This window comes from Rhinolophus sinicus, linkage group LG04, assembly GCF_036562045.2.
Source record: "Rhinolophus sinicus isolate RSC01 linkage group LG04, ASM3656204v1, whole genome shotgun sequence".
In the NCBI taxonomy this organism is placed as follows: Eukaryota; Metazoa; Chordata; class Mammalia; order Chiroptera; family Rhinolophidae; genus Rhinolophus; species Rhinolophus sinicus.
In genome coordinates, this window is record NC_133754.1 from 119678834 (window position 1) to 119703810 (window position 24977).

General features: G+C 44.1%; 1 protein-coding gene across 4 annotated transcripts in view; it reads left to right on the plus strand.

Annotated features, from left to right (window-relative positions):
* Window positions 1-24977, plus strand: part of MOB3B (MOB kinase activator 3B) — a 179509-nt gene that overhangs the window by 138289 nt on the left and 16243 nt on the right. For all 4 annotated transcript variants that reach the window (XM_019736285.2, XM_019736287.2, XM_019736288.2 and 1 more), the window contains exon 3: window positions 4161-4363. In XM_019736285.2, the coding sequence (XP_019591844.1) occupies window positions 4161-4363 (203 nt within the window). The remainder of the gene's footprint in view (window positions 1-4160; window positions 4364-24977) is intronic.

Sequence of the window (24977 nt, forward strand, 5' to 3'; positions counted from 1 at the left end):
CATTGGATGCTTTTTAGTGGCACCATAAAGACAAAAACCCCTCATGTCAATCAATTTTCATGATCTGGCTGCTCTGGATCCTGTCAGGAAAGGGAGTGGGTCCGTAGGGCTGACTTTTTTTTTTTTTTTTAATATTTGTCAGCTTTTTTAAAAAAATATTTTATTTTATTTTATTTTTTTTGGTGGGGGGAGGGGAACAGGACTTTATTGGGGAACAGTGTGTACTTCCAGGACTTTTTTCCAAGTCAAGTTGTCCTTTCAGTCTTAGTTGTGGAGGGCGCAGCTCAGCTCCAGGTCCAGTTGCCATTGCTAGTTGCAGGGGGCACAGCCCACCATCCCTTGCGGGAGTCGAACCAGCAACCTTGTGGTTGAGAGGATGCGCTCCAAACAACTGAGCCATCCGGGAGCTCAGTGGCAGCTCAGCTCAAGGTGCCATGTTCAATCTTAGTTGCAAGGGGCGCTGCTCACCATCCCTTGCGGGACTCGAGGAATCGAACTAGCAACCCTGTGGTTGAGAGCCCACGCTCCAACCAACTGAGCCATCCAGAACCTCAGTGGCAGCTCAGCTCAAGGTGCCATGTTCAATCTTTAGTTGCAGGGGGCGCTGCCCACCACCCCTTGCAGGAGTCAAGGAATCGAACTGGCAACCACCACCTGAGCCATCGGGTCAGCCCTTGCAGGGCTGACTCTTGTTCTGTCTTGCTGCGGTGAGGCCAGTTACACAGGGTGAGAGTTCCAGAGTCTACCAAAAGGGGGAGGGGGAACATCCAGTTCTCTGCATCTAGAGGGGTAATCTCTTCAACTTCCCATCTTCTGAAGAAAGTTTATTGAAAACACATATGCACACGCATACGTGTACACATGCCTACACACAAAAATGAACACCCAGAAGGCAGAAGAGAAAGTAAGAAGAGGGTTAAGATAGTACACAAACTATGTAATTGGCCCCTACACCATCGATAATATTGAATGTGTTACCCAAATGTCAATGTAGCTTTCTTATTCTTAACTCCATGCTCTGTGTGCTGGGATTTTACCTCTGGCTTAGCAGAGAATGCTGGACTCCCTCAGACTGCCAGTATAGGAGTTCTCAGCTTCCAGAACTGACCTGGGGTGACTAGGGTACATGCTGAGCATGTCCCAACTTGAACCATTTGCAATGTTCACTTTTGAAGAATGAACTACATATGAGGGAGGGAATGGTGGAAAATCAGGCCCAACTTAGCAGCCAGAGCCAAGAGATTCTGAGCCCAAGGTCCTATCTATTCGAGGAGGGAAATAACAAAAGTACAGCCTGGTACCAAAGTTCCCACTAAGTGCCAGGCACAGTACAGATACTATTATAATAATACTTTAGAGTAAATGTTTTTCTCGATTTTATAATGAAGTAGAGTGACGAAGTAGTTTGCCTAGACAGCTAGTGGCTAGGATTTTACACTAGGTCTTCCAGACTCCAAAACCAGCTCCTCTCATCTACTCTAAATAGACTTCCCAGCTCTAGCCCAAAGAGGAGGGGCAAGAGCAAACCAAGGTCATGGCCAAAGCAAGGCCAAAGACCAGGTATGGAAAGGAGGACAGAGCCAAGAGCTCAAAGCTGATCCGAGGTAGGGACGCGAGTCTGTTTCCTCATCTGTGAAATGGAAACAATAATAGTGTCTGTCTTCAAGGGTTGTTTAAGGACTCAGTCAGCTAATCCATGTAAAGCACTTGGCACAGTGCTGAGAACATACTAAGTGCTCAGTAAATGGTAGCTTTTACTTTTAGCCCCAGGCCCATGGTCATAAGGCGTGGACAGAGAAAACACATTTCTCCTTAAAGGCAGCAGTGTATTAGCTGACTTCTATCACCTCGGATCTGTGGCTCCTCAGGGTGTGGACTTTTTCAATCTTCTCTCCCTTTTCTTTTTTAAAATTATATTTCTGTGTCACTGAAGAATAACCTTTAGATGCCTCACTGTGCTTAGCTATCGAGCTGGGCCTCTATCCTTGGCAGAGAGAGAGTCGCACTCCAAACACAACCACATCTTTTGGACTTTAGAGTCAGGCTGACTTGGTCCAAATCCCAGCCCTGCCACTGTTTAGCTAAGTGGCCTGGAGCAAGTGAATCCTTGCTTCAGAGCCTCAGTGCTTTGCATCTGTGACATAGGAATACGAAAGCATACTTCACAGATAGGTAACATATGTCAAGCCGCTGGCACTTACAGGAATCCCCTTCTGACGGGAACACACTTGTCTGAGAGGGGATTCCATCACCTCTGGTACTCGAGCTTCTAAGACTCCAGACCATCTTCCAGCCTGGCAGCAGGGGTTTTCACTGCCCTCCCCGCCAACCCCCCCCCCCGCCCCCTTCAGCAGAGGAAACAGCCCCTAAGTTCTTTGAAGGGCTGCCCTCCACCTTCTCCCAGCTTTACCTTCCCCCTCCCCCTAAATCCCAGCATCTGTTGCCCAGACAGTCAGCTGCCAAGCTATGCCCGAGTCTCTTTTCTCCCTGGGTTCATTTGATATGCTGCCACTTTGTTTTTAAAGAAAAGCCGGTATCATTGCCGGGCGCTGGGGTGGCAGGTCCTGCCTCTGCCAACTGCCAGCCATGTACTGTCTCTCTCATCTGGCCCTGGGACTCCCAGGTGTTCCCATTACAGTGTCTCTTACCACACAGCTGCCACTGGGACCTTGTGGAGGCACAGACAGCAAAACTCCAGACTTTCTGGGACCAGCGGCTTGCCCTGAACACGGCTCTACAATTCTGTTGAAAGGCCGGTGGTCATGTCTACCTTTCTTGATAAGGGTGGTTATTTTCCTTATAAAAACAGCTAGATGCTCCAGACCTTACCTTGCAGACAGAAGGGTGGGTCATACCCATTTAGTGAGCTCTTACTTTGTTTTAGGCACTATAGGAGGATTTTGCTCATGTTCACACTCTCCTAGCCATGCAAGGAAGACCTTATCATGACACGTCTTTTATAGACGAGAAACCAAAATGCACAGGTACTACTTCTAACTCCTCACAACCATTGGTATTTTTATCTGCATCCTACAGATGGAAAAACTGAAACTCAGAGAAGTTAAATAATTTGCCCTTGGTCATACAGCCAGAAAAGGAGCAGAGTCGGAATTTAAAGTCTGTTTAATTTAGGAATCCATAACATGTCACCACTTAAGGACAGTTTAAATAACAAGAGCTGAAGCAGTGTCTGAGAGGGAGAAAGGAAGTAGGCGTGTGATGCTGTTATTTGCTGCTCGACCAAACTGGGAGTAGCGGTGGTCAGATGGGAAATCTGGGTGTCTCGTTGACCACTCACCCTGCCTGTATTATGAAAAATGAGCCCCCAGCTCTTATCTTCCTCCACTTGACCCAGTAATGAGCCTGATGCGAACCGTCCATGACATCTGTTGCCCTTATCCACCTCAGAAACAGTGTATCTCAGGAGAAATTTGGATCAGAATTTGCACACTGGTAACCTGCAGGCTGAATCTAACCTAGAAAGATGTTTCGTTTTGACCCGTGGTATTTTTGAAAACTTCAGACTAATTGCTAACGTTTAAAGAAATGCAGCAAATTCACAGAACTCCAGATTTCTAAATTATCTCGAAACATCAAACGTTCTCACAGCCCTTGGCCTCCATTCCCTTATGGCCACCGTTGGCTGGCGTTGTGCAGTGGCTGCTGCCTTCGACCAGAAGGGACATTTCAAGCTGTCACAGTCCCCACCACTCCCTGTTACTCTGGGACAGTGGGTGCCAGTCTCCATGTAGCATCACCCTCCTCCTACCAGTTTTCTTAGATAAGAAGTAGGAGGAGAGTGAACTTTCTTGTCCTCTGTAAAGTGGGGAACTAATTAAAAGGCAAGAAGGCAAAGAGCATGTTTCTATTTAAACATAAATATTTCTGCATGTCCATCTGCACCAAAAAATACATACATAACCAAAGAAACAAACCTGGCCCTCCTCCCTCGTTTTGGGGGTCTCTTCCTGGTTGTTGTTGGCATTTGAATTTCACACTGTTTGAGCCACTTTTCCAGGCAGTGGCAGACGCAGCTGCCCAGCGTGAGCGCGGCATCCGAGGCTGGCCTGGGAGCCCAGGGCCGGCACCAGCCTCCTGCGTGTGCCCTGCTGAAGCTGTCTCATCACGGTTTTGTTCTTTGTTTCTTTTGCCTTCTCTAGGTGTTCCCTTCCCAAAGAACTTCCTTCAGATCTGCAAGAAGATCCTGTGCCGCCTCTTCCGGGTCTTTGTCCACGTATACATCCACCATTTCGACCGGGTGATCGTGATGGGTGCAGAGGCCCACGTCAACACCTGCTACAAACACTTCTATTACTTCGTCACAGAGATGAACCTCATAGACCGCAAGGAGCTGGAGCCCTTGGTAAGTGTCACCGTGCGGTGATGGCACCCAGGACACCCCGAGGAGCTCATCAGCCATTTGTCACAGCACACTTTGAGGCCCATGCATAAATGCTCACTAATGGCTAGTTGCTAGCCAAAGGATTGCAGAATCAGACGGCCTTAGAGGTCACTTAAAGATTAGGAGATGCCAAGATGTCCTCAGCTACAAATAAGAGTCTTAAATTTCTCTCCGAGAGTTAGCAAGATGTAATGGGGTTGTAATTGTTTGGCCAAAGGGATTAGCTTTAATTCTCAGTGCCCACACCAGTCACCTACTTATTTAATCCTTTAAATGGACATCTTTGATCTCTTCTGTCATCTCTTACACTGTTAGCGGAAAGACGATCAGAAACATTTCTTCAGTCAGTAAATAAATATTTAGCACCTACTGTGTGACAGCTGCTAGGCAGGCAAGGTCAAATACAACTGCTTTTGAGTAGCTTTCCCTCCAGAAATAAAGACAGAAGTAAGCCTTGCTCTGCATACTCAATCTCCTGTGACACCATTTTAATAGAATATATTAGAATCCAGAACATTTGATGTAAAACTTTACTATTATCGTTTAGGTGAATAGGGACTATATTCATTTTCTTCATAAATTATTTTTACAATTGAACTCAATCTCTGCATTTAGAAGTCAAAGACCCTGAAAAACCCCATCATCTTTTGTCATATGTGGTATCTTAATGGGATGCCCCGTCACAGCTATTTCTAATTAGATCTATTGAGTACTTTCTTAGCCAATATAGTACAGTGCTTTATAGTAAAATCATGCTTTTCTCTTGAAACAGTTCAAGTAGCAGTTTTGCTACATGTGACTGACAGAGCAACTAAATTTCATTCGAGTCCATCTGAATAATGTCCAGAATGCAGGGGCCAGGCTGTCATCTTTTGCTACCCTATCTTTCTGTCTCTTTATGTACATGTCTTTCAAATACAGGTTTTATTATTATTTGTGTATGGTGCGGCCAACAGATCAGGAGATGATTGCCATGGAAAAGATACTTTGTAATACAGATCCCAAGAAAAGGGGTACACCATGTCACAGGGCCACACAGGGCAGCAGCCGGGTTGGGCAGAGGCCGAGGGAACAGGGAAAATGTGGACAAGAGCCTTTATTGTGGTTTCCCTGGGAAGGAATGGGCGAGGCAGGCAAGCGGGTTTAAGACTGACTAATTTGAATAACTTCAGTGGGCTCTGGGGCCGAGGGGCTGCCCAGGCTGTCTGGTATCTGGCCGTGGGGTGAGTAGGGCAGAGGAATGGTGGCCCCAACTGTGAGAGCCAATAGAGGAGAAGGGGTGTGGGCTCTGGATTTGCTGGTTTGTATTGGTTGGTGACTAAACAGCTTGCGAGTGAGTTGTTCGTTATCTCTAGAAATTGACTAGCCCTGGAAGAGCATCCCTCCAGAGTCAGCAAGGCCTCAGAGATGAAAGAACCAAAATCCAAAAAAATAAAAGACACGTTTAATATAGTACAGGATCTGTGTTTGGCAAAATGTTGGTGAATTTTACGTATCACCTTTAGCGTTTCTGATCTTGAACTCTGTTCTTGTGCTATGAGAGTACCTGGCAAAAAAATTCTTCTTTGCACCACTCAAGAGTTCTGGAATAAAGCAAGACTTTCTGGGTACCACTGGGATATACATCGTTGCCTAGAGAAGAGCTGATTTTCTTCATTTTCTTTCACGACAGCTTTCTGAAAGCTTTTGGGGACAGAAACTGAATTGTCTCTGAGTTTGGTTGGACAGCTAGTGTGGAAAGAAACTGAAATGCTGTACCCCATGATTGAGTTTTGCTAGTTTGTCCTGTATACCAGCCTCAAGGCTGTTGTGGGGGAATAGCCACTTGAAGAAAAGGTTGTGCAAACACCTCAAGAGAGTTAAAATACTGGAAAGAGTGATAAAGCGGATTTCAGAAAATATCAAGGACAAAGGGAAGAGTGGCTAGGGGCCATGTAAATGAAGAGAGGAAAGACCACTGTGATCTCATAGAGCACATGGTTCTGCTTCTGGGAGGTTAGTTCCATTCTCTTCCATTGACATGTTCAGGTGGAAGGGAAACACCTTCCCCAAAGGTCGACCAGAAGGCAGAAGCTCTCCTAAGCACGCATAGTGTTGGTTTCGCTGACCTAAAGAAGCAGAAACATCAGATGGATAGATCTGGAAGCCAGTTTCTTCTTAACATACAAAAACATAAAGGCCATTGTAGGACTAAGCTGGGTGTAAGTCAGCAAGCAGAGAAAGCCTTTCTTTGTCATAAGACAACTGTTATTTTCTGAAGAAGGGCCACAGGGATTCTAACACCTGGCAGTGCCTGGAGCTGACTGGCATCTCAGAGTCACAGGCAGGACCCCCAAAACCCTGTGTTCCAGATAAGAGCCTCTTTGGGAAAAGACTACAATTGGAATTATTAACAGTAGAAATGAACAAGAAGGGTATCCGTTGTTTTTGTTTTTGTTTTTCAGAAGCTTGTATTTCTTTAAGTATTGCTCGAAACAGTATCCTTCGTACCTTAATGCTTTGTTAATTATCATTACAGGAAGATTAATTTTAATGCTGTTTACATATTAATAACAAGCATTAGTAATGCTTAATTTCTGAAATTATATATTCATTTTACACAAACCAAAACCTATCAAGTAACAGAAAAAGATACTGAGAATGTTTCTGAGGACAAGAATCATATAATGTCAGGCTCAGGATATTTAGTCCAGTGTCCACTAAGAAAGCTGTACCTGTGGATTGTTACGACTAAAATGAACACTTCCAGTAGATGATAGTGCTAGAATACCTAACTGCTAAGTGTGCTGTTGCAATGCACATATGAAAGTCAGTCATAGCATATCAACTCCGCACATTTTCATTTGTGTTTCCACATATTAAGTACCCTATATACATATGCAAAGCAAGCTCTAAGTGCGTAAAGAAAGATATGCTTTTGAGAATTTACAAATACACACTAAAAAAATGTAAAATAATAACTGCTGTTCATCTTCAGCCCTTGAACGATGATAAAGGAGTCAGGCATTTGGCTTCACATTCTAGTTGTACATTCTTTAGACTCTAATGCAGAAAGGGGTCAGAGGGCAGCATTTGTCCAGCCAGTTTCCCTTAGAACGTCAGCATTCCCAGAGTTCCCACACCTCCAGTGGGACATTCCTGGTGTCATGCCTTGGGATTCCACAGTGTAGAATCAGAGACCCCACCTCATGTTTTCCTCCGCCACGCTTGCACGTTCCTCTGCCCCCAGAGCCCACCCTGCTGCTTTTGTGTCATGTTGACTGAGTGTCCAGCACACTGGTTGCATTGAGGGTCCGGCCCCCAGCAAGGGGAGTGATTGGGTCTCAGACCGTGCTGGAGACAAGACTCAGCTCTCTGGGTTCAGACCCTGGTCCCTTCCTTTACTAACCTGCAATCTTGAACAAGATAGTTGGCTGTCCAAAGCCTCATTTACCTCATTCATAGACTAGGTATACAAAAATAGAATTTCTGTAAAAATTAAATGGGTTCGTCACATGGTAAGTGCTTAAGAAATGTTAGTTAAGTCAGGTATGAATGTAAAGTAGCTGGCATATAATAAGTAAGCAGAGGTACCCTAATACTCCCTTCAGTAGATCCCATGGCCTTTTGCCATCTTAGTGATCCCCCAGGTAACCCTGTAGCAGATCTAGTTCACTGTATCAATGTCTCACTCTTGGAGGGCTGGGAGTGTACAAGACACGAGCTTGCATTGCCCGTGTTGCCTAATACATAATAAATGCCAGCTGTATTTTTGAATTGAGAAGAGTACTTTGTGGATGATGCACCTCCATTCAAAGGGATGGCATACCAAATGTTCCTTCCTTGGCACCTCCCTCACCTCAGAACACACCGAGAAATCTCCATTTATCCATTGTTGGAAGCAATGTTCCATCCTATTGGATGAACAATGCAGATTAAAAGCAAAATAAGGTGCAGAGCAGTGGAGAGATGCAGCATCAGTCTTAGGCCTGACAGAGAAAGATGGGACCCCAACTGTCAGTCAATTCTCGGTTCCAGATTCCAACGAGAGCACTCGGGGATGTTAAATGCTCTTGCACTGCCTGTATGTCCTGGTGTGCCAGGCATAAGGTGACCAACCCTCCCAAGAGTTAGCACTAAACATCTCGTGCTCTTGGAAAACTCTCAGTCCCTGTCAAATGGGGATGGTTGATCACCCTATCAGGCCTGTGAGTGGGAATACAATTTGGAATTGAGAAGCTGGGAAGAGGTCACCCTGGCCAGCGCACTGAGGCCAGCACGGCCACCCGCCCACAGGTCCTGCCTCCTCACTCCCATTGGGACCTGCTGGTCAGCAGCAGCCTGGGAACCCAGGGAAACACATGGCCTTTCATTCGTTCTCCAACAGGGAGGGAGGCTGGAGGACTGACACACAGATGTGACAAAGGATCCATTTCTCATTTAAGTCAATAGCTGAAGATAACTTGAACTCAAGCAAGTTCACAGTTGGAGAAAAGGAGTCCAAATGATGATGGTAATTCGAAAATCGGCCAGGCCCTGATTGAATAAGCAGGCTGCTGTCAGCTCTTGGCAGCCCTATGAGTCAGCTGACGGAACTGAGCCAATCAGAATTATCATTAGCAAGCAGAAGAAACCAGCAGTGCTTTGTTGACCTTTCACTAAAAGCAAAGGCAGACTCAGAGAGGGCTGTTAGCAGTGCAGTAGCTAGGAAAAGATGAAATACCGTGTTTTCCCGAAAATAAGACCTAACCGGACCATCAGCTCTAATGTGTCTTTTGGAGCAAAAATTAATATAGCATTATGTAAAACCCAGTCTTGTATAAGACCCGGTCTTATAGTAAAATAAGGCTGGGTCTTATATTAATTTTTGCTCCAAAAGACGCATTAGAGCTGATGGTCCAGCTAGCTCTTATTTTGGGGGAAACACGGTGTCATGCAGGGTGTCATGCGATGTCTCAGGTCCCGCTCCCCACATAAGAACACAGGATATGGTGAGGCCAAAAAGGAACACCCATGGAGCCATAGATAGGGGAGTCATACCACTATAGTCTCGATGGCGGCTGGGTTGGAGACACAGGAAGCAGGAGCCACACAATCCTCAACCTGCCATCCACTTCTCTCTGCTCACTTGCTAGCTGCAATCCGCTGTGCTAACTGCAATCCACTCTTGCTAGCTCAGCCACCATCTTCTTGCTAGCCCCCATTTTCTGCTAGCATAGCCACAGTAGTTATATTAGTGGCCAATGGCTCACTGGTCACAGCTGACGGCCAACTAGCCACAGCTGATGGCCATCCAATCACAGTTGATGCCTATTTACTACCTGAGTGAGCACCTTTCCACATGAGGGCGAGAGCCTGGAAACTGCACTCCTGGCTCTGTCCCCACACACGGTAGTGCCATTTGCGACAATATGGATGGATCGTGAGATTATTATGCTAAGCAAAATAAGTCAGGCAGAAAAAGTCAAGAAGCATATGATTTCACTGATATGTGGGATATAAAACTGAAAGCAACAAAAGAACAACATAAACAAAGAAACAAAAACTCAGACACAGACCATAGTTTAGTGGTTACCGGAGGTTAAGGAGGGAGGGGAATGGTACATGAGGGTAAACAGGGATCAAATATATGGTGATGGAAGGTGAACTGACTCTGGGTGGTGAACGCACAATGTGATATACAGATGATGTATTACAGAATTGTACACTTGAAACCTATGTAACTTTCCTAACCATTAGCACCCCAATAAACTTTAATTTTTTTAAAAAAAGAGCTGATTAGGGAAAAGGAGGAGAGAGGTTGGAGAGGTGGGGAGGAAAGAAAGGAAGGTGCTTGTTCACCTTCATGCACCTGCTGAACCCTGGGTGACCGTGGTCTAGGGCCTTCACCTTCTCTTTCCAGGGCTTCCTCTCCTTATATCTAACAATGAAGGTGATTATACCATCACATACCTGGTAGAGGTGCTCTGTGAAACCAAATGTCACTACAGGGCTGTTCTGTTAACGTTAGCAGGGCGCTTGGGCATAGCAGTGCTTTCAGTCACAGTTTCTCAATAGGGGTTCTCACACCAGCTGTATCCGAATCCCCTGGAAGTGGTATTTTAAAATGTGCACAGATATGGACCTCACCACAGATATGCTGAAATCAGAATTATTGCAGTTAGTGTCCTCAGTCTGCCTCTCAAACTTGAACATGCCCATGACTCACCTGGGCATCTTGCCACAGTGTGGGTTCTGCTGCGCTGCACCTGGGCCTGGGGTGGGACCTGAGCATGGACATTTTGTTACTAGATGATGTGAAGGCTGCTGGTTTCCACACCACATCCGAGAGGCAAGACTATAGGTGACATTTACTCATTTGGGAATTACTACTTTTAGCATGTCATCTCCCTTTCTAAAATGTGAGGTTGTTAGCTCAGTGAACTAGACAAATAAAGCAAAGAAGAAAAATCTCAAGCTGTGTTGGCTAAGGCTATCCCTCAAAATGCCGGTCCTGGGTAATGCTCAGTGAAAACAGGCTTCTTTTCCTTGGTCAAATGAGTTTACCATAAGGCTACGTCATCTCTGCCCTCAAAGACTCACAATGTACAATCACAGATGAAGGCCTTGAGAAGTCATCCAGTGAAGAAACTGGTTTGATTTTGTGTAGCCCACCCAATTTAATAACATTTGGCTCCACTAATCTAATTTTCTATTGTTATCACTCATTACCGTCACATAAAGATCATGATTTGTGGACATGATCCACAGTTAGGGCAACACTGTGTATCTCTGGGATGTGTCTCTAGATTTTGAGGCCTCCCTGCCTCCCCCCTGGCCCCAACCACACACCCACTACTGCTGCACAGAATGTGGAAGAGAGAAAACCAAGAGAGAGTGATGGGATGAAAGTGAAACTCCTCAGATAGGAAGGCTGCACAGAGAAAAAGAAACCAAGCCCTGCTCATTCTCACTCCTCAGTATGACTCTCCCTCATATGACACAGTTCTTACCATGTGCAAGGTGCAAGCATTTCCAAGAAATAAACACTGGCTCCATTTCTTGAATTTCAGATGTTCTGTTAAGTTCTTTACATATATGAGGTGTGACAATTAAGTTCGCAAACTTTTTGCAATGATGTTGCTAACCATTTTTTATTGCAGAGGGATTATTCATTATGAATTTGTACCAACTGGACAAACAATTAACCGGGTTTATTATTTGGAAGTGCTGAAAAGGCTGCATAAAAAAGTTAGACGACCTGAACTTTTCACCAACTTTTCATGGCTCTTGTATCACAACAATGCACCAGCTCACACGGCACTGTCTGTGAGGGAGTTTTTAGCCAGTAAACAAATAACTGTATTGGAACACCCTCCCTACTCACCTGATCTAGCCCCCAATGACTTCTTTATTTACCGAAGATAAAGGAAATATTGAAAGGAAGACATTTGGATGACATTCAGGACATCAAGGGTAATACGACGACAGCTCTGATGGCCATTCCAGAAAAAAAGTTCCAAAATTGCTTTGAAGGGTGGACTAGGTGCTGGCATCAGTGCATAACTTCCCAAGGGGAGTACTTCGAAGGTGACCATAGTGACATTCAGCAATGAGGAATGTAGCACTTTTTTTAGGATGAATTTGCAGCCTTCATTGTCTGACCTCATATTTCATCTCTTCCTCACTTGTTACCTTTGCTTCAAACAGGTGTAGTGGGCAATTTCTCAACATCCAAACCACGTTCCTCTCCATCCCTCATGACTCTCATTACCGCCGTTTGGTCACACCAAAGCTTCCCTTCCTCCTCTAGTTTGTAGGCACTGCCTCTTGACTCATGATTGAGGTTCATGCACCAAATGATTTTAGGCTTTAGCACCAAAACCACTGCTTTAAAAATGGGTACTTTAGGACCAGATGGAAGAAAAACCGTTTGAAAGCCAAAGATTTGGACAGTCTTGTCTCCTAAAGGCCCAGCACAGCCCATCTAGGTCCAAGCATATTCCGACCTTGTGTTTCCCTAAGAGGTGGCCCAGGTCACATCCACACTTCCCTTGGAGATGCTTCCATTGGCCTGTAAATGCATGATCAGGTCAGGACTATGAAAAGAAGCAGAGCCTCTTACATGAGCCAGAGCTGCTCCCCAAAATAGCCAGCAATGAAGGGCCATTGTGCGGCTTTTGAAAGGAGCTTTTCTTTTGAAACATCATCTGTGCAAAGGCCTCCAAGCTGCTGCTTGTCAGGCGGGTTCCCTGACGTCCAGCCAAATGGGTCAGACATGGACACAGGCATTGAAGAAGAAAGAGCTGCAGCCGCGGACCTGGCAGTTTGGCCTGTAATTTACAATGACGTTTCCACTAATCCGTTATCACTTAAGTTGTCTAACCCTGAGCAAGGCATGTAATAGCTCAGGGCCTCAGTTTCCCCATCTGTGAAAGATCATATCTAGAGTCCCTCCAGCTCGTCTTACAAGATTCTGATCTTTGACATGATGTTTTGCCTGCCTTGTCACCTTTCATTCAAGGTGACCCTCTCTCTTTGCTTAGAGAGGCCTTCATGAATTAAAGCCCAGCACGCTAGCAGAGGGGGTGTACCACACAGAGAGTAGCTCGGGATTGTATTCGTGGGACTTTGTCCGTGTAGAGGATGGAGTGTGTGTGTGTTCAGCATGCCATCAGCTGGTGGTAGGTAGTTCAGGGTAACCCGAATGCCCGGAGATGAGTGGGAGAGACTGCCAGAGACCGTTTTAGGAGCCTTGGCAGACATAGTCTGAAGTGTCAATTTGAAAAATAGCAGAGAAATGTGGGATTCTTTTCAATGAACTGATTATGCTGGGTTATTGGGAATGTGGCAAAATCAGCCACATGCCTTTGTCAGTTCTGTTTATTCATCCTTTGCTGATATCCAGAGAGCTTTTGCTGCTGGTTTCTAGGATGATAGGTAGTTGGTTTTTGGTTTGTGTGTTTGTTTTTTATTGGGTTAGGGTGAGATGTGGTCTGGTTTATCTCAGGGCCTAAAATATGATTAATTAGAGTTGAAGACAATGCCCCTGAGGAAATTGTCAGCACATAATATTAAGTAATAAAACAAGATTCAAAACTATATTGGAAAATCACCCTAATCATATATCTATCTGTTAGTATTATCTGTTATAATCATCTAATCATATAAAGGAAATATGGCAAAAACTGACAAAAGGAAATACGGCAAAAAGTGTCAAGAATGGTTCTCTGTTGGTGGAATTATGGGTAATGTTTTTTCCCCCCGTATACCTAGTTGGGATTTTCAGGTTTTCTGTTACAAACGTGTATCACCGAAGCTGCACATGACAAGCAGCCTATATGCCCAGGACCAGGGGCTCCGAGTGTGCTCTCTCCTATCTCGGGCCATGCCCTCTGCTCTCCCTTCAAAGAGCTGTGATGCCCAAAGGGGCAAGCCAGTGATGGTGCAGACCCCTCTGTGACTGTCCTTGGAGCTGGATGTCCACAGTCCGTTTGGACCAAACAATTAAGCTCTCCCTGGATATGGGGCGGGGGGCTCCTAGAGAGGGGAGGTAAGCATCTTGGTAAACATTGAGGTGATGTTATCTTTATAACATGTACACAAAGTTAGTTTTGAAGCCCCTATTTTAAGTGGGCAGATCTCAGTGATTTAAAGCACATGATAAGGTCTGCAGGTCATCCATATGTCGCATGTCCCACCCTGCAGGGACAGGCGTTGCAGGGACAGCCCTGCAAAGGTACCATGATCGTGACCGAAGGTTTTTGGTCGGGGTTTTTCTCATCCAGATTCCTCTCCCTCATTGGAGCTGAAGAGGAGTTTTCTTGTTTCGTTTTGTTTTTCTAAATTCAAGTTTTAAAAGAGAACAAAAGGGATTTGTTGAAAAGAGATTAATTCATACCATTGAATAATCTATATATAGTTTTCTTACACTTAATCATAAGTGTATGTACAATAACAACAAATAATTTTTAGCTGAAACTCTACTGTGAATCTAACATTAATTTCAATCCCTGCTTATTAAGATATGAGCAAAAACCAAGACCAGAAATGGGTAAGGAATATGTCTCTGCCCTGGTCTCAATCATATTCTTGTTTTATCAGTTTTCTTCTCAAAGAGGACCTGTCTCTTCTCCTGTCCCCAGAGACCCATGTTCCCTCCTGGTTTAAACCATCCCATATCTCTGGACTGGTGATTCCTTTGTATGAGGGTTCTAATACAAAGGAATGGTCTAATTATAGTGACTTCTCAGTGTTTAGCTGCTTGGTTTAAATTTTAAAATACAGAGTCTTATAAAACTATTAATGTATTTCCATAACTCTTATTATTTCTGTTCCAATTGGGCATTGCATACCTCTGTCTAATTCTTACCTGACAGATTATCTACTAGTTCTGCAGGTATGCCCATAAGGCAGCCTAAGAATGCCTAGACTTACAAGTCACACACTGCCTCTCTCTTTACCTCTGCCGAGTGGGAATGGTTTATAGGCTGCCTCTGATTTTGACTGGAAGTGAGTCATTTCTAGATCATTCAGTAAATATTTATTACTTGCTGACCATGTGCTGAAAGTCAGGTCCTTACTTTCAAGGAATCCATTGGAAGTTTTCCTCCTACCCTGTCGTTACTATGGCATCTTCCAGAGTATTTTTCCCAGAATTGACTAGTTCTAAGGGATGTCACAAGGTATTATGTGAAAAGGGGTTCCGTGGTCAAATACCTATGGGAAACAGTGAGTTCATAAAGGTATTCCAGGCTCTTTAATACCCTGGTGGGCATCATAATTCTAAGGCATAGAACTTGCAGATGTATTTGCTCAGGGAATCCTTTCTCTCCAGAGCATTTTGTGGGTCTAAGGCTTTGAAATACCCTTTGGGAAATATTGACAACACAGTGTTATACAGTCTACCTTCTGTATTATAAAGTCAGTCCTATTCTGGCTATGGGGGAGGGGTCTGTCAAGCATTTACTGTAAAACTACAACATGTCAGACATTGTGCTTAGTGCTGAAGTGACAGTCAAATAAGATATATCTCCATTCTTTAAGAAACTCCCAGTTTTAAAGTATCATGCCCTTCAACCCACTGCTTGGAGCTACACTGTCCAATACTAGCCCCTTGTCACTACTTAAATTTAAATTCATTCCAATTAAATAAAAATAAAAACTAGTTTCTTAATCTCACTAGCCACATTTCAAGTACCCAGAAGCCACATGAATCTAGTGGCCATTGTATTGGATAGAGCATTGTACTGGATAGAACATTGCCATCACCGTGAACCTTTCTCTTGGACACCACCGAATTAGAGGCTCTATCCTCAAGAGTTACTTCCTAAAATATACTATCAAGACCTTCTTCCACCATGAATGCCTGCCAGCTGTGTTCCAAATTGTCCCCATGCTGCCTCAAGACAGCATTGCCATTTAGTTCTGTAAGCTACTAGGATGATCTGTTTCTCTTTGCTAGGCCACTTCTCTCCCAGTTTACAGATGAAGAACAGAGAGACGCAGACCATCTGTTCAGTGTTTCTCGCTAGGTCTCATGTCAGAATCCCCATTTCAGGGAGGAGCTCAGATACCTCCGGCATGCTGTTGGTCTCTGGGGCACTGAATCGTAATTATGCTTACTGTGTCTGGAGTGTTGGAAATTGCTACAGAATGTCAATCACAGCGGGAATTAATTCATCTTTGCGAGCATTTACATGAAAATATGAATAGTCAGCATGGCATAATGCCCATATATAAATACGCCTGCCAAATCTTGTTGCTATGTGTGGTCTAGATTAGTTCAAATTTCCCGGCCAGATCAGAATAGATTCTTTGGCTCCAAAAGCTGTCAAATGAGTATTCACTTGGGACTTGAATGTGGGAAGGTTTTACTTATTGAAATATAACAGTCTATCTTCTCTCACCACCCACCTGTCCCACCACAATAAAAGCGTGAGGGTAAGATTATAGGCAGTCCCTACCCTAGGCACTTGTGTGGTCACTTATGTGGTCTTCCCATTAAATAATTTTAGACATAACAGTCAGACATACTAGCCATCAACAAAGCCACTTAAGCCATAATGTTGTGCTAGAAGCTTGTATTAATCAATATTCATTCCAGGACATTCGTGCTAATAGATTCCTATTACCTTGTGAATCTGAGGGTAACTGGACCAACAAATAAAAAGAAATACATGCAGGTCGGTCTGGATGAAGAAGGTGAAATTCAGACTCCTCCAAAGGGAACTTCATAGAGTTCCTTAAACGGGCCATGTCCTCTCACTTTCAGGCCAAAGCACGCCAGTCCCTCTGCCTCCACGCCCTCCTAAGTCCTGCTTGCCCTCAAAGTCTCTGATTACTCTTCCCTTCCTCAGAGATGACTTCCCTTCACTCTACACCATGAGGTTCCTGCTAGGTGCCTGCTGACTGTTCCCAGAGTTCCCTGACCTCAAAGGGGGCAGCCAAAATGGAAGCCACAATATCTTTAAGGAATAATGTCAGAAGTGATAAGCCATCACTTTCTCCATTTTCCATTCATTCAAAGTGAGTCACTAAATCCAGCCCACACTTAAGGGGTGGGGGATTTAGCTCTGTCTCTCTCTCTCTTTTTTTTTTTTTTTAATTTTTTATTGGGGATTATAAGGGAACAGTGTGTTTTTCCAGGACCCATCAGCTCCAAGTCAAGTAGTTGTTTCAATCTAGTTGTGGAGGGCATGGCTCACACTGGCCCATGTGGGGATCGAACCCACAACCTTGTTATTAAGAGCACTGTGCTCTAACGAACTGAGCTAAGTGGACGCCCCAAGCTCTGTCTCTTGAAGGGAGGAATATCAAAGAATTTTTGGATATGTTTTTAAACCACCACACAGACAAAAATGCTTTCCCCAGTGATCTTTGTCTGTGGCCCCTGCACTTCCTTGCTTCTGTCACCCCCCACATCCTACAGCTCAGGTCAGTCATCTCTCCAAAGTGGTCATTGCTCCAGAAGTCGCCTGCCTCGGTGAAAACTCCCGTTACCTCAGTGTGGTCACTGCTTCTTCCCGTTCCTGGCCAAACTGCTGTGGGAGGCAAACTAGCCAATTGTCTCCACTTTCTCACTTCCCTCTCAATTCACAGTAATCTGCCTTCAGGTCACTCTGGAAACCTGCCCTTTCTAAAGTAGTATCCTACAGCCCTGGGCACTTAACTTTTGAAACAGAGAAGAAACAAGAATATAATTCACTAATACTTCATGGTATGGATACATCTTAAAAACATTGAGCTGAGCAAAAGAAACCAGATACCAGAAGGGCATACTGTTTGATTCCATTTATATCAAGTTCTAGAGCAGTCTAATTCACAGTCAGAAAGCAGGTCAGTGGCTGCCTGTGTCCAGGGGGGCAGTCGGGGATTGACTGCTGAGGGGTAAGAGGGAATTTTCAGCCGTGATAGGAATTTTCCATTTATTAATTGTGGTGGTTTCATGGGAGCATATAGTTGTCAAAACTCATCCAACTGTATATTTGAAGACAAACTATACCTCGATAAACTTTATTTTAAAAATATGCCTGGTAAATGCATCCAACATATTTTACAAACAACCTCAGTAGTTGCACAAATATTGATTTGACGGGTCTTTGTGGAAAACTTGGGTCTTCCTGCTGCCTGGGTGGTGAAGGAGACAAACTGAAGAGTAGCAACTTATCTCTAAGGGCCGATTAGAATATCTTTATTTTTAGTAGGTTATAATAACACAAGTAATTCATGCCACAGAGACAGGTGACTCTCCCTCCCCTCTGGCAATCAGTTATGAATAGTCGTAAATCATTCTGCAGCACATCACCTGGGGAGATTTCAGAAACTATCTCAGTTCTCAGACCTCTTAAATCAGAATGTGCAAGGGTGGGGTCCCAGCAAAGTAAAGCTCTTGTGTGACACCATGGGAGAGCCCCAGTGAGGCTGAGTAGGGTGCTTCTCAAACTTGTTCCTGTAGGAGACCATCCGGGGAGCTTGTGAAGGATGTAAATGCATGGGTTCTACTACTGGAAATTCTGCTTCAGTAGGTCTGGAATGGGCTCGTGAATCTGCATTTTTAATAAGCTTTCAGGTACCTCTGATGCAGGTGGCCCAGGCATCACACTTTGAAACTAACATCAGCTCTTCCTAAATTTCTAAGAATTGGAGTTCAACAAGATGCCTGGATCGAAGAGTGACCCTTTCACCCTGATTTTTTTATGGGATCTGGCCCCACTACTTTTGTTTGCTTAAACCCAAGCTTACTTCTCCCACCCCAACCCTTGCCCCCAAATCAACCCTACACCCAGTGTCCTGTCTAGACCTTAATGGTGTCTTCGTCACTCCCTGCTGGCAGCAATTACCACTACACTCTAGAATCCCATCTCCTCAGACGTCCTCTTCAGCCTAATTCCTCCCTCACCTCTGTGAGAGCTCCCATCATGCCAGCCTGAGCACTGCTGGGGCCCAGTGCTCCAGGTATTTGGCTGGGATACAGTGACCCGCCATTCTTGGTCTTGGCATGAGCCTTCTTACCAATGCAGAGATGAAGGGTCTTCATTCTCCCACTGGTAATGAGAGGCCATAGCCAAGATGAGTGGTTCTTAGCAACAGGTTCTGTGAACGTGCTGGGGGAAGCCAGAGCCCAGCTCTGGGACCTCACCTCCTCCAACCAGAGCTGCCACGTTTCTTCCATTGATGGCTTCTGTGTAAAATGAAGTTAGAAGAAATGGTTTCTGCCCCTAAAGTAAGTTCTAAATCCACTGGATTGGGAAGGTTTAGATTTCTCTTCACTTCTGGCTCATTGTGGATCCAGAATGACAGAGATGTCACATTACTTTCACTGCATTTATTTCTAATAGTGTAACTATTTTAGAACAGAGATTACAGTAGGCATTTGTGTCTGTGTCATGTTCAAGTATTTCAGCGTAGAAGAACTTTAAATGGTCTGTAATAACTATGTACTTTTTCAATTTTATACATCCAGCTTCTGAGGATATAATAGGGAAATTTTTTTGAGTAAAACTATGGACTGTCGCTGGACCATGGACTCATTTAATCTACACACAATCCTATGAGATAAATCCTGTTTTTATCTTCATTTTAGAGAGGAGGAAGGTCAGATGAGGAAGTGAAGTAACTTGTCCAATATCACACAGATCTGTGGGAGCAGGAATTGAACACATGCAGTCTGACCCCAAAACCCAGTCTGACTTAGACTCCCTGAGGAAATTCATCTAAGGAGGACTTTTGCTCAGGGCCACACTAATTCAAATGAGTCCCAATGATCTACAGCTGCTAGATGATCCCCAAGATTCTGTCCCTCTCTCAACAGCACCTGGCTGTGAGGCCATGGTCCAGTCACATCAGCTATCTGAGCCCATGGAATGAATGTACATTGTTGGATGACTCAATTGAGTTGACAGTATGTAAAGGCTCGTGCTAAGTACTGGGGCAACTAAAAAGATATGACCCTTACCTAAAGAAGTTTAATATCTACAGATCAAAAGACCCAAACTCAAAGCCTACAGAGACCAGGAAGGTAGCAAATATGAGTTAGCAAGCAGGTGGTGAGAAAGAGGAAGCTGGGAGCAGCCATGATGCAACACCAGCTAATGGTTTCAGTGGGGAAGTAGAGACCTGGGGTTTCCAAATCAAAAGAAATTAGAGCTCTGACATTGTAAGTGAACTCTCCAGAATTTTAGATGCTGGCAATGGATCAGAACAGTTTTTGTATTTGATGTTATTTTATTATTTTAGTTTTAAATCTACGCATCTAACAAACTCTTTCTAGGAGTGCAGTTTGCCTAAGGGCCATCGTTTCTGTCCTTCTGCCTTATGTAGAGCCAGTGGTGGGCGGGAGAGGGTCCGGCCCATTACAAGCTGGCAACACATCTACAGTGTCTGTGCTTAGTGTGATTTGTAGAGTTTTTCCTTATTTTGAAAACCCAGAACATCTAAGCATAGGAAGGGAAGCATCGGTGTATGCTGAGAGTGTGTGTGTGTGTGTGTGTGTGTGTGTGTGTGTGTGTGTGTCGGGGGTGTACATGGTTTGTATGAAACAGACAAGACAGTGGCCATTTGATTGAGTTGGTGTCAACTTCACCCCATGCTGCTCTGTGCTCATCCCCATGCTGCAAGCACCAGGAGACACGGAGCACATCTGTTCTTTTGTCACTGGTTTCACTCAACACGAGCAGTGTCATCACCAGTTGGCATTTAGATTGTTGACCCTGTCGCTGCCAGGCCTGGGCCATAAGCAGCTGTTGTTATCGTGTAGGCTGACTCCAAACAGTAGAGCCTTCAGGAAGCCTGCCATACACCACCTCGGCTCTGGGGAACTGGCAGAAAGTAGCAGAGTGCTCACAGCACACACTCAAGAGATTGTCTCTTAGGAATCTTTGAAAACCACTGGCAAAGGGACAGGAGTCAAATAAGATGTTTGCCCACACGCAGCCTATGCTGGTTTTAATTTTTCAAGCTAGTGATTGAAGAGGAAGACTCTTCACTAAGGTTAGCACTCATCTCTAAATTCCTTTTTTAATATACGGTTTCTATTGTGGTTTTCTCTCTTTGGGGAACTCACTCTTAACCCTGGTGGTGACAGTAGCCTTTGAATGTACACGAGAGAGGAATCTTAATAGTTGGTCACTGGGTACAGTTGTGTCCTTTGTGTCACTGGTATAAGATGTTAGAGTTATAAGAGGTTCTCAGAGAATAGTTACTCTTTATTTTGGTTTCTGTTGCTGGTGCAAGCGTGCTTGGTATTTTGCATTAATAGAGAGATTATTTTCAATGGAAGAATTCTTGTAAACATTGTTTTTCCAATATTGATAGCAATGACAGGGGGAATTTAATTAAGTGGACGTGAGTGTTTTCTTGAAAGCACATGCATAAGCACACACATGCACACATGTGCCAAAACACACACACTAATGCTCCTTTTTTCCTGATAAACCTTCAAACCTTTCAAAACTCTTTCTCAGAGGGGTTATTTTATTTTAATTTTGTTAATGGATTTGTACATAAAAATCTTCTTGTTTGAAGCTTTTGAAATTGTGTTTTCCAAAATTGATACTTATGGGGCCTCGTTTGTTTGTTTTCTTTAGTTTTATTTTAAATTGTGGTAAAATACATATGACATAACACTTACTGTCTTAAATATCTTTTATATATATATATATTGGGGAACAGTGTGTTTTTCCAGGATGTCAAGTCATTGTTTTTCAATCTAGTTGTGGAGGGCGCAGCTCACTAGCCCATGTGGGAATCGACCTAGCAACTTGTTAAGAGCTTGCACTCTAACCAACTGAGCCATCTGGCCGCCCCCACCATCTTAACTATCTTTAAGTGTATAGCTCAGTGACATTAAGTACACTCACGTTGTTGTGCAACTGTTCACCATCATTCATCTCCAGAACTCTTCATCTTGATAAGTATTGATTTTATGTTTAAAATTTTTTTTTCATGTGTGAACCAGATTTTTAGTATGTACGATTGAGGCCAGAGCGGGAAACAAAAAGTATATAAAGCAAAGGATAGCTGCTCTTATTTCTCTTCAACTAAAGCAGTGCTGCTACCAACTTTCAATACACTGGACAATTTTCCTCTTATATTGAGAGCCGAACAGTTTGTGATAACAATAGCACATAATGACCTCAATTGCTAAAAAGTCGAAAGTTGCAACTTCAAAACAAAATATCAGAGAACAAGTGAGGAAGGAGCCTTCACAGGTAAAAATTGCTTGAGCTCTATGAAACCCATTCCCTTTATGTAAAATTCATATTGTTTCCATGGTTCATTAATGAGGAATCTGAGAATAAGAAAGGGCTCGCCCCCTCCCATACCCTGAAGGCCATCGAAGTTTAGTTTTAAAGGATGCAGGCAGAGTCTCCTCCCCTCTTGTTTTTACCTGTGTTTTCTTACTGATGTAGCATCACTGTTCTCCCAAGAAAGAAGGAGTTTTGGACTATATATGGCCAAGGTCGATTTTGGAAAGGCAGCTTGGGGACCCATTGATAACCACATGGGTTTTAAAACTGTACAGTTACACTGCTCATGGTACCCCCGGGGTGCAGAGTGGGGTTAGCAAACATTTTCTGAAAAGAACCAGGTACTAAATATTTTGACTTGTGGGCCATTGACAGTCTCGGTCACAATGACTCCACTTGGCCGTTGAAGTGGGAAAGCAGCGGCAGATATCAACAAGAAGGTGTGATGATGTTCCAATACCACTTTAGTCGTGGAGCTTGACATTTGAACGTCTTATAATGTTTATGTGTCATGAAATAGTTTTCTTTTGATTTTTTTTCCAACTATTTAAAAAACGTGAAAATCATTCTCAGTTGATGGGCCATACAAAACAGGTGTGGACTCTGATTTTGGCCCTCGGGCTATAATTTTGAGGTCCCTTGATGTAGAGGAAAAACAGGATTCCGGCGCCTGTTGACAAGATCTGAATGACAGATCTTGGTTCAAATTCTCTCTCTGCCAAGTATTAACCATGTAACCCTGGGCAAGTCGCTATCCTCTTCCATTTCAGTTTCTCTGTAGGGGAAGCATAATGGCCACCCCACAGAGATGAGAGTCAGTGACAAAGTGGGACACTAAATGGTAATCAGCCCCTAAAGCTCTGAGGAGGCTAAATTTCTCTCTATGGGAGCCTGAAAACATGTTTCAATTAGTGGTAGTCAAACTCCTAGCAATGCATCTTATTTTATTAAAATGAAAATTGTTTCATGTCTATTTACTCCATCAACATAATACATTGTTCCCATCAAAGGAATGAGACTGCCAAGAAACTACAAACTTCCTAAATTACAGGCTCCCTGAGGAAGAAAAATCTCTATATGTTTTCATCAGATACACAATAGAGGTCTTATTAAGTGATGGCAAGCTCTGTCCTGTGGTGAATTCAGCTAGGCTGAACAGTTTCTATGGAATTCTTTGTTTTCCCGGGGGAGGCAAATTCTTCCTCCAGGGACCCATGCCCTGAAAGTTCAGTGCACACCCAGAATAACAAATCATGTTTCTTCAGGGTTTCTTGAATGACATTAAGAGTTGGACCCATTAAGCTTCTCTCCAAATAAATAAAAGTCTATGTCTGCAGCCTCACCTAGAGTGGAACTCTGCTTCACCAGCCAGTGCCCCCATGAAAAGGCCCAGTGACAAAAGAAAATGGGAGGATTTCTTACCCTGCCCTCCCACATCCAGTCAGCAAAGAGCTGGGCAACCTGACAGGTGGGCAGTGGGCCATGTTGAAATTTGTTACATCCCTCCAAGGGAGTGGGTGCATTCAGTCACCTTTTGCTCATCCCCAAACAAGAAGTATAAGGAGCAAATGCAGAAACCAATCCAGTTGTGCTGACAAATGCACGGTGTGGGAAGGAGAGAGACCCCAGTAGCCGTGTGGACCTCAAGCCAGGCTGTAGAGGAGATGGGAAGGCAGAGATACGAAGGAGGAGCGAGGAGGCACTGATAGCCAGAGAGGGCTGAGACTGTGCCTCCCTGCGTTATACATACACCACTTTGAGCAGGACTCAGGTTGGATTCACGCATTGTCATGGTCATGAGCTAACAGTGCGCCAGCGAGACTGATGGGATGGGGGAGGATGTGGTAGGTAGACCTGCAGAGTAAGTGAAGATGTTAAAAAGCACAGAGTGGCACTACGGGGGACTGAAGGGCTTTGAAACGGAGATCCTGAGAAATGCAGTGATGATGATGAAACATTTTGATTCAAGCTCTTTCCTGATGCGTGGTGAGGCAGCCGGCCACATGTCCATAACCCATCTCCTGTGGTTAAATGAGAGCTTAAAAAATGTGTAGGTCTGCCTTATAAGAACCAGTGTAAATCAAGAGACTGAATATGTTTACATAAAGTGACTTACTTTTAATGTTTGCAGGATTTGGGAAAAGAAGAGCAGTGCGATTCGTATATTGTATGAATAAATATTCTCCGTGGGTGGCAGGTCTGTGTATTTATCTATCCATACATATGTATACATGTACTTGGGCGTGCAAATATGTGCACATGTTCACACACACACACCCTTCTGTTGGGAAACGCCCTCCGTGTCAGTAATGTGGGCTGCTGTTTAGGAACAGAATTAATCAAATAAATATTGTTCTTTCCTGTGGAGGGAGGTCTGGCCTGCCATGTTTCTATTTTTATTCCTTTGGGCTTATTTGCCACCCACATTCCTAAAAGAAAGCAGAAAGAATTTTTAATTCCTGTGTGCTGGGTGGCTCCCATAAATGTGTTAAGTTGGGAGGATTTTTTTTTTTTGTAGCTTGGCGGCCCTGCCTGCCTTAACAAGAATTCAGACCTTGGGATGCTGAAAAGGAAAGACAGCAGCCCTGGCTGTGGGCTGCCCATGAATGGTTCCACCAGCCAAGTCCCTGTTCCCATGAGTAGGGCTGGTTTGTATGGCCATTGGCTCAAAGAGACTCAGCTGCCAACATGTACAGATATGACTGAAGAGCATTCGGCATGATGCCTTGGGATATAGTGGGCTAGTTCGGAAGACAGGTTTACAAGTTTCAACATTGGCGACCCTAATTACTAGCTCTGTGTATGTGACTTTGACCAAGGTACTTAACCTTAGTTCTCTCATCTGTAAAATGAGGATAATACCGCTC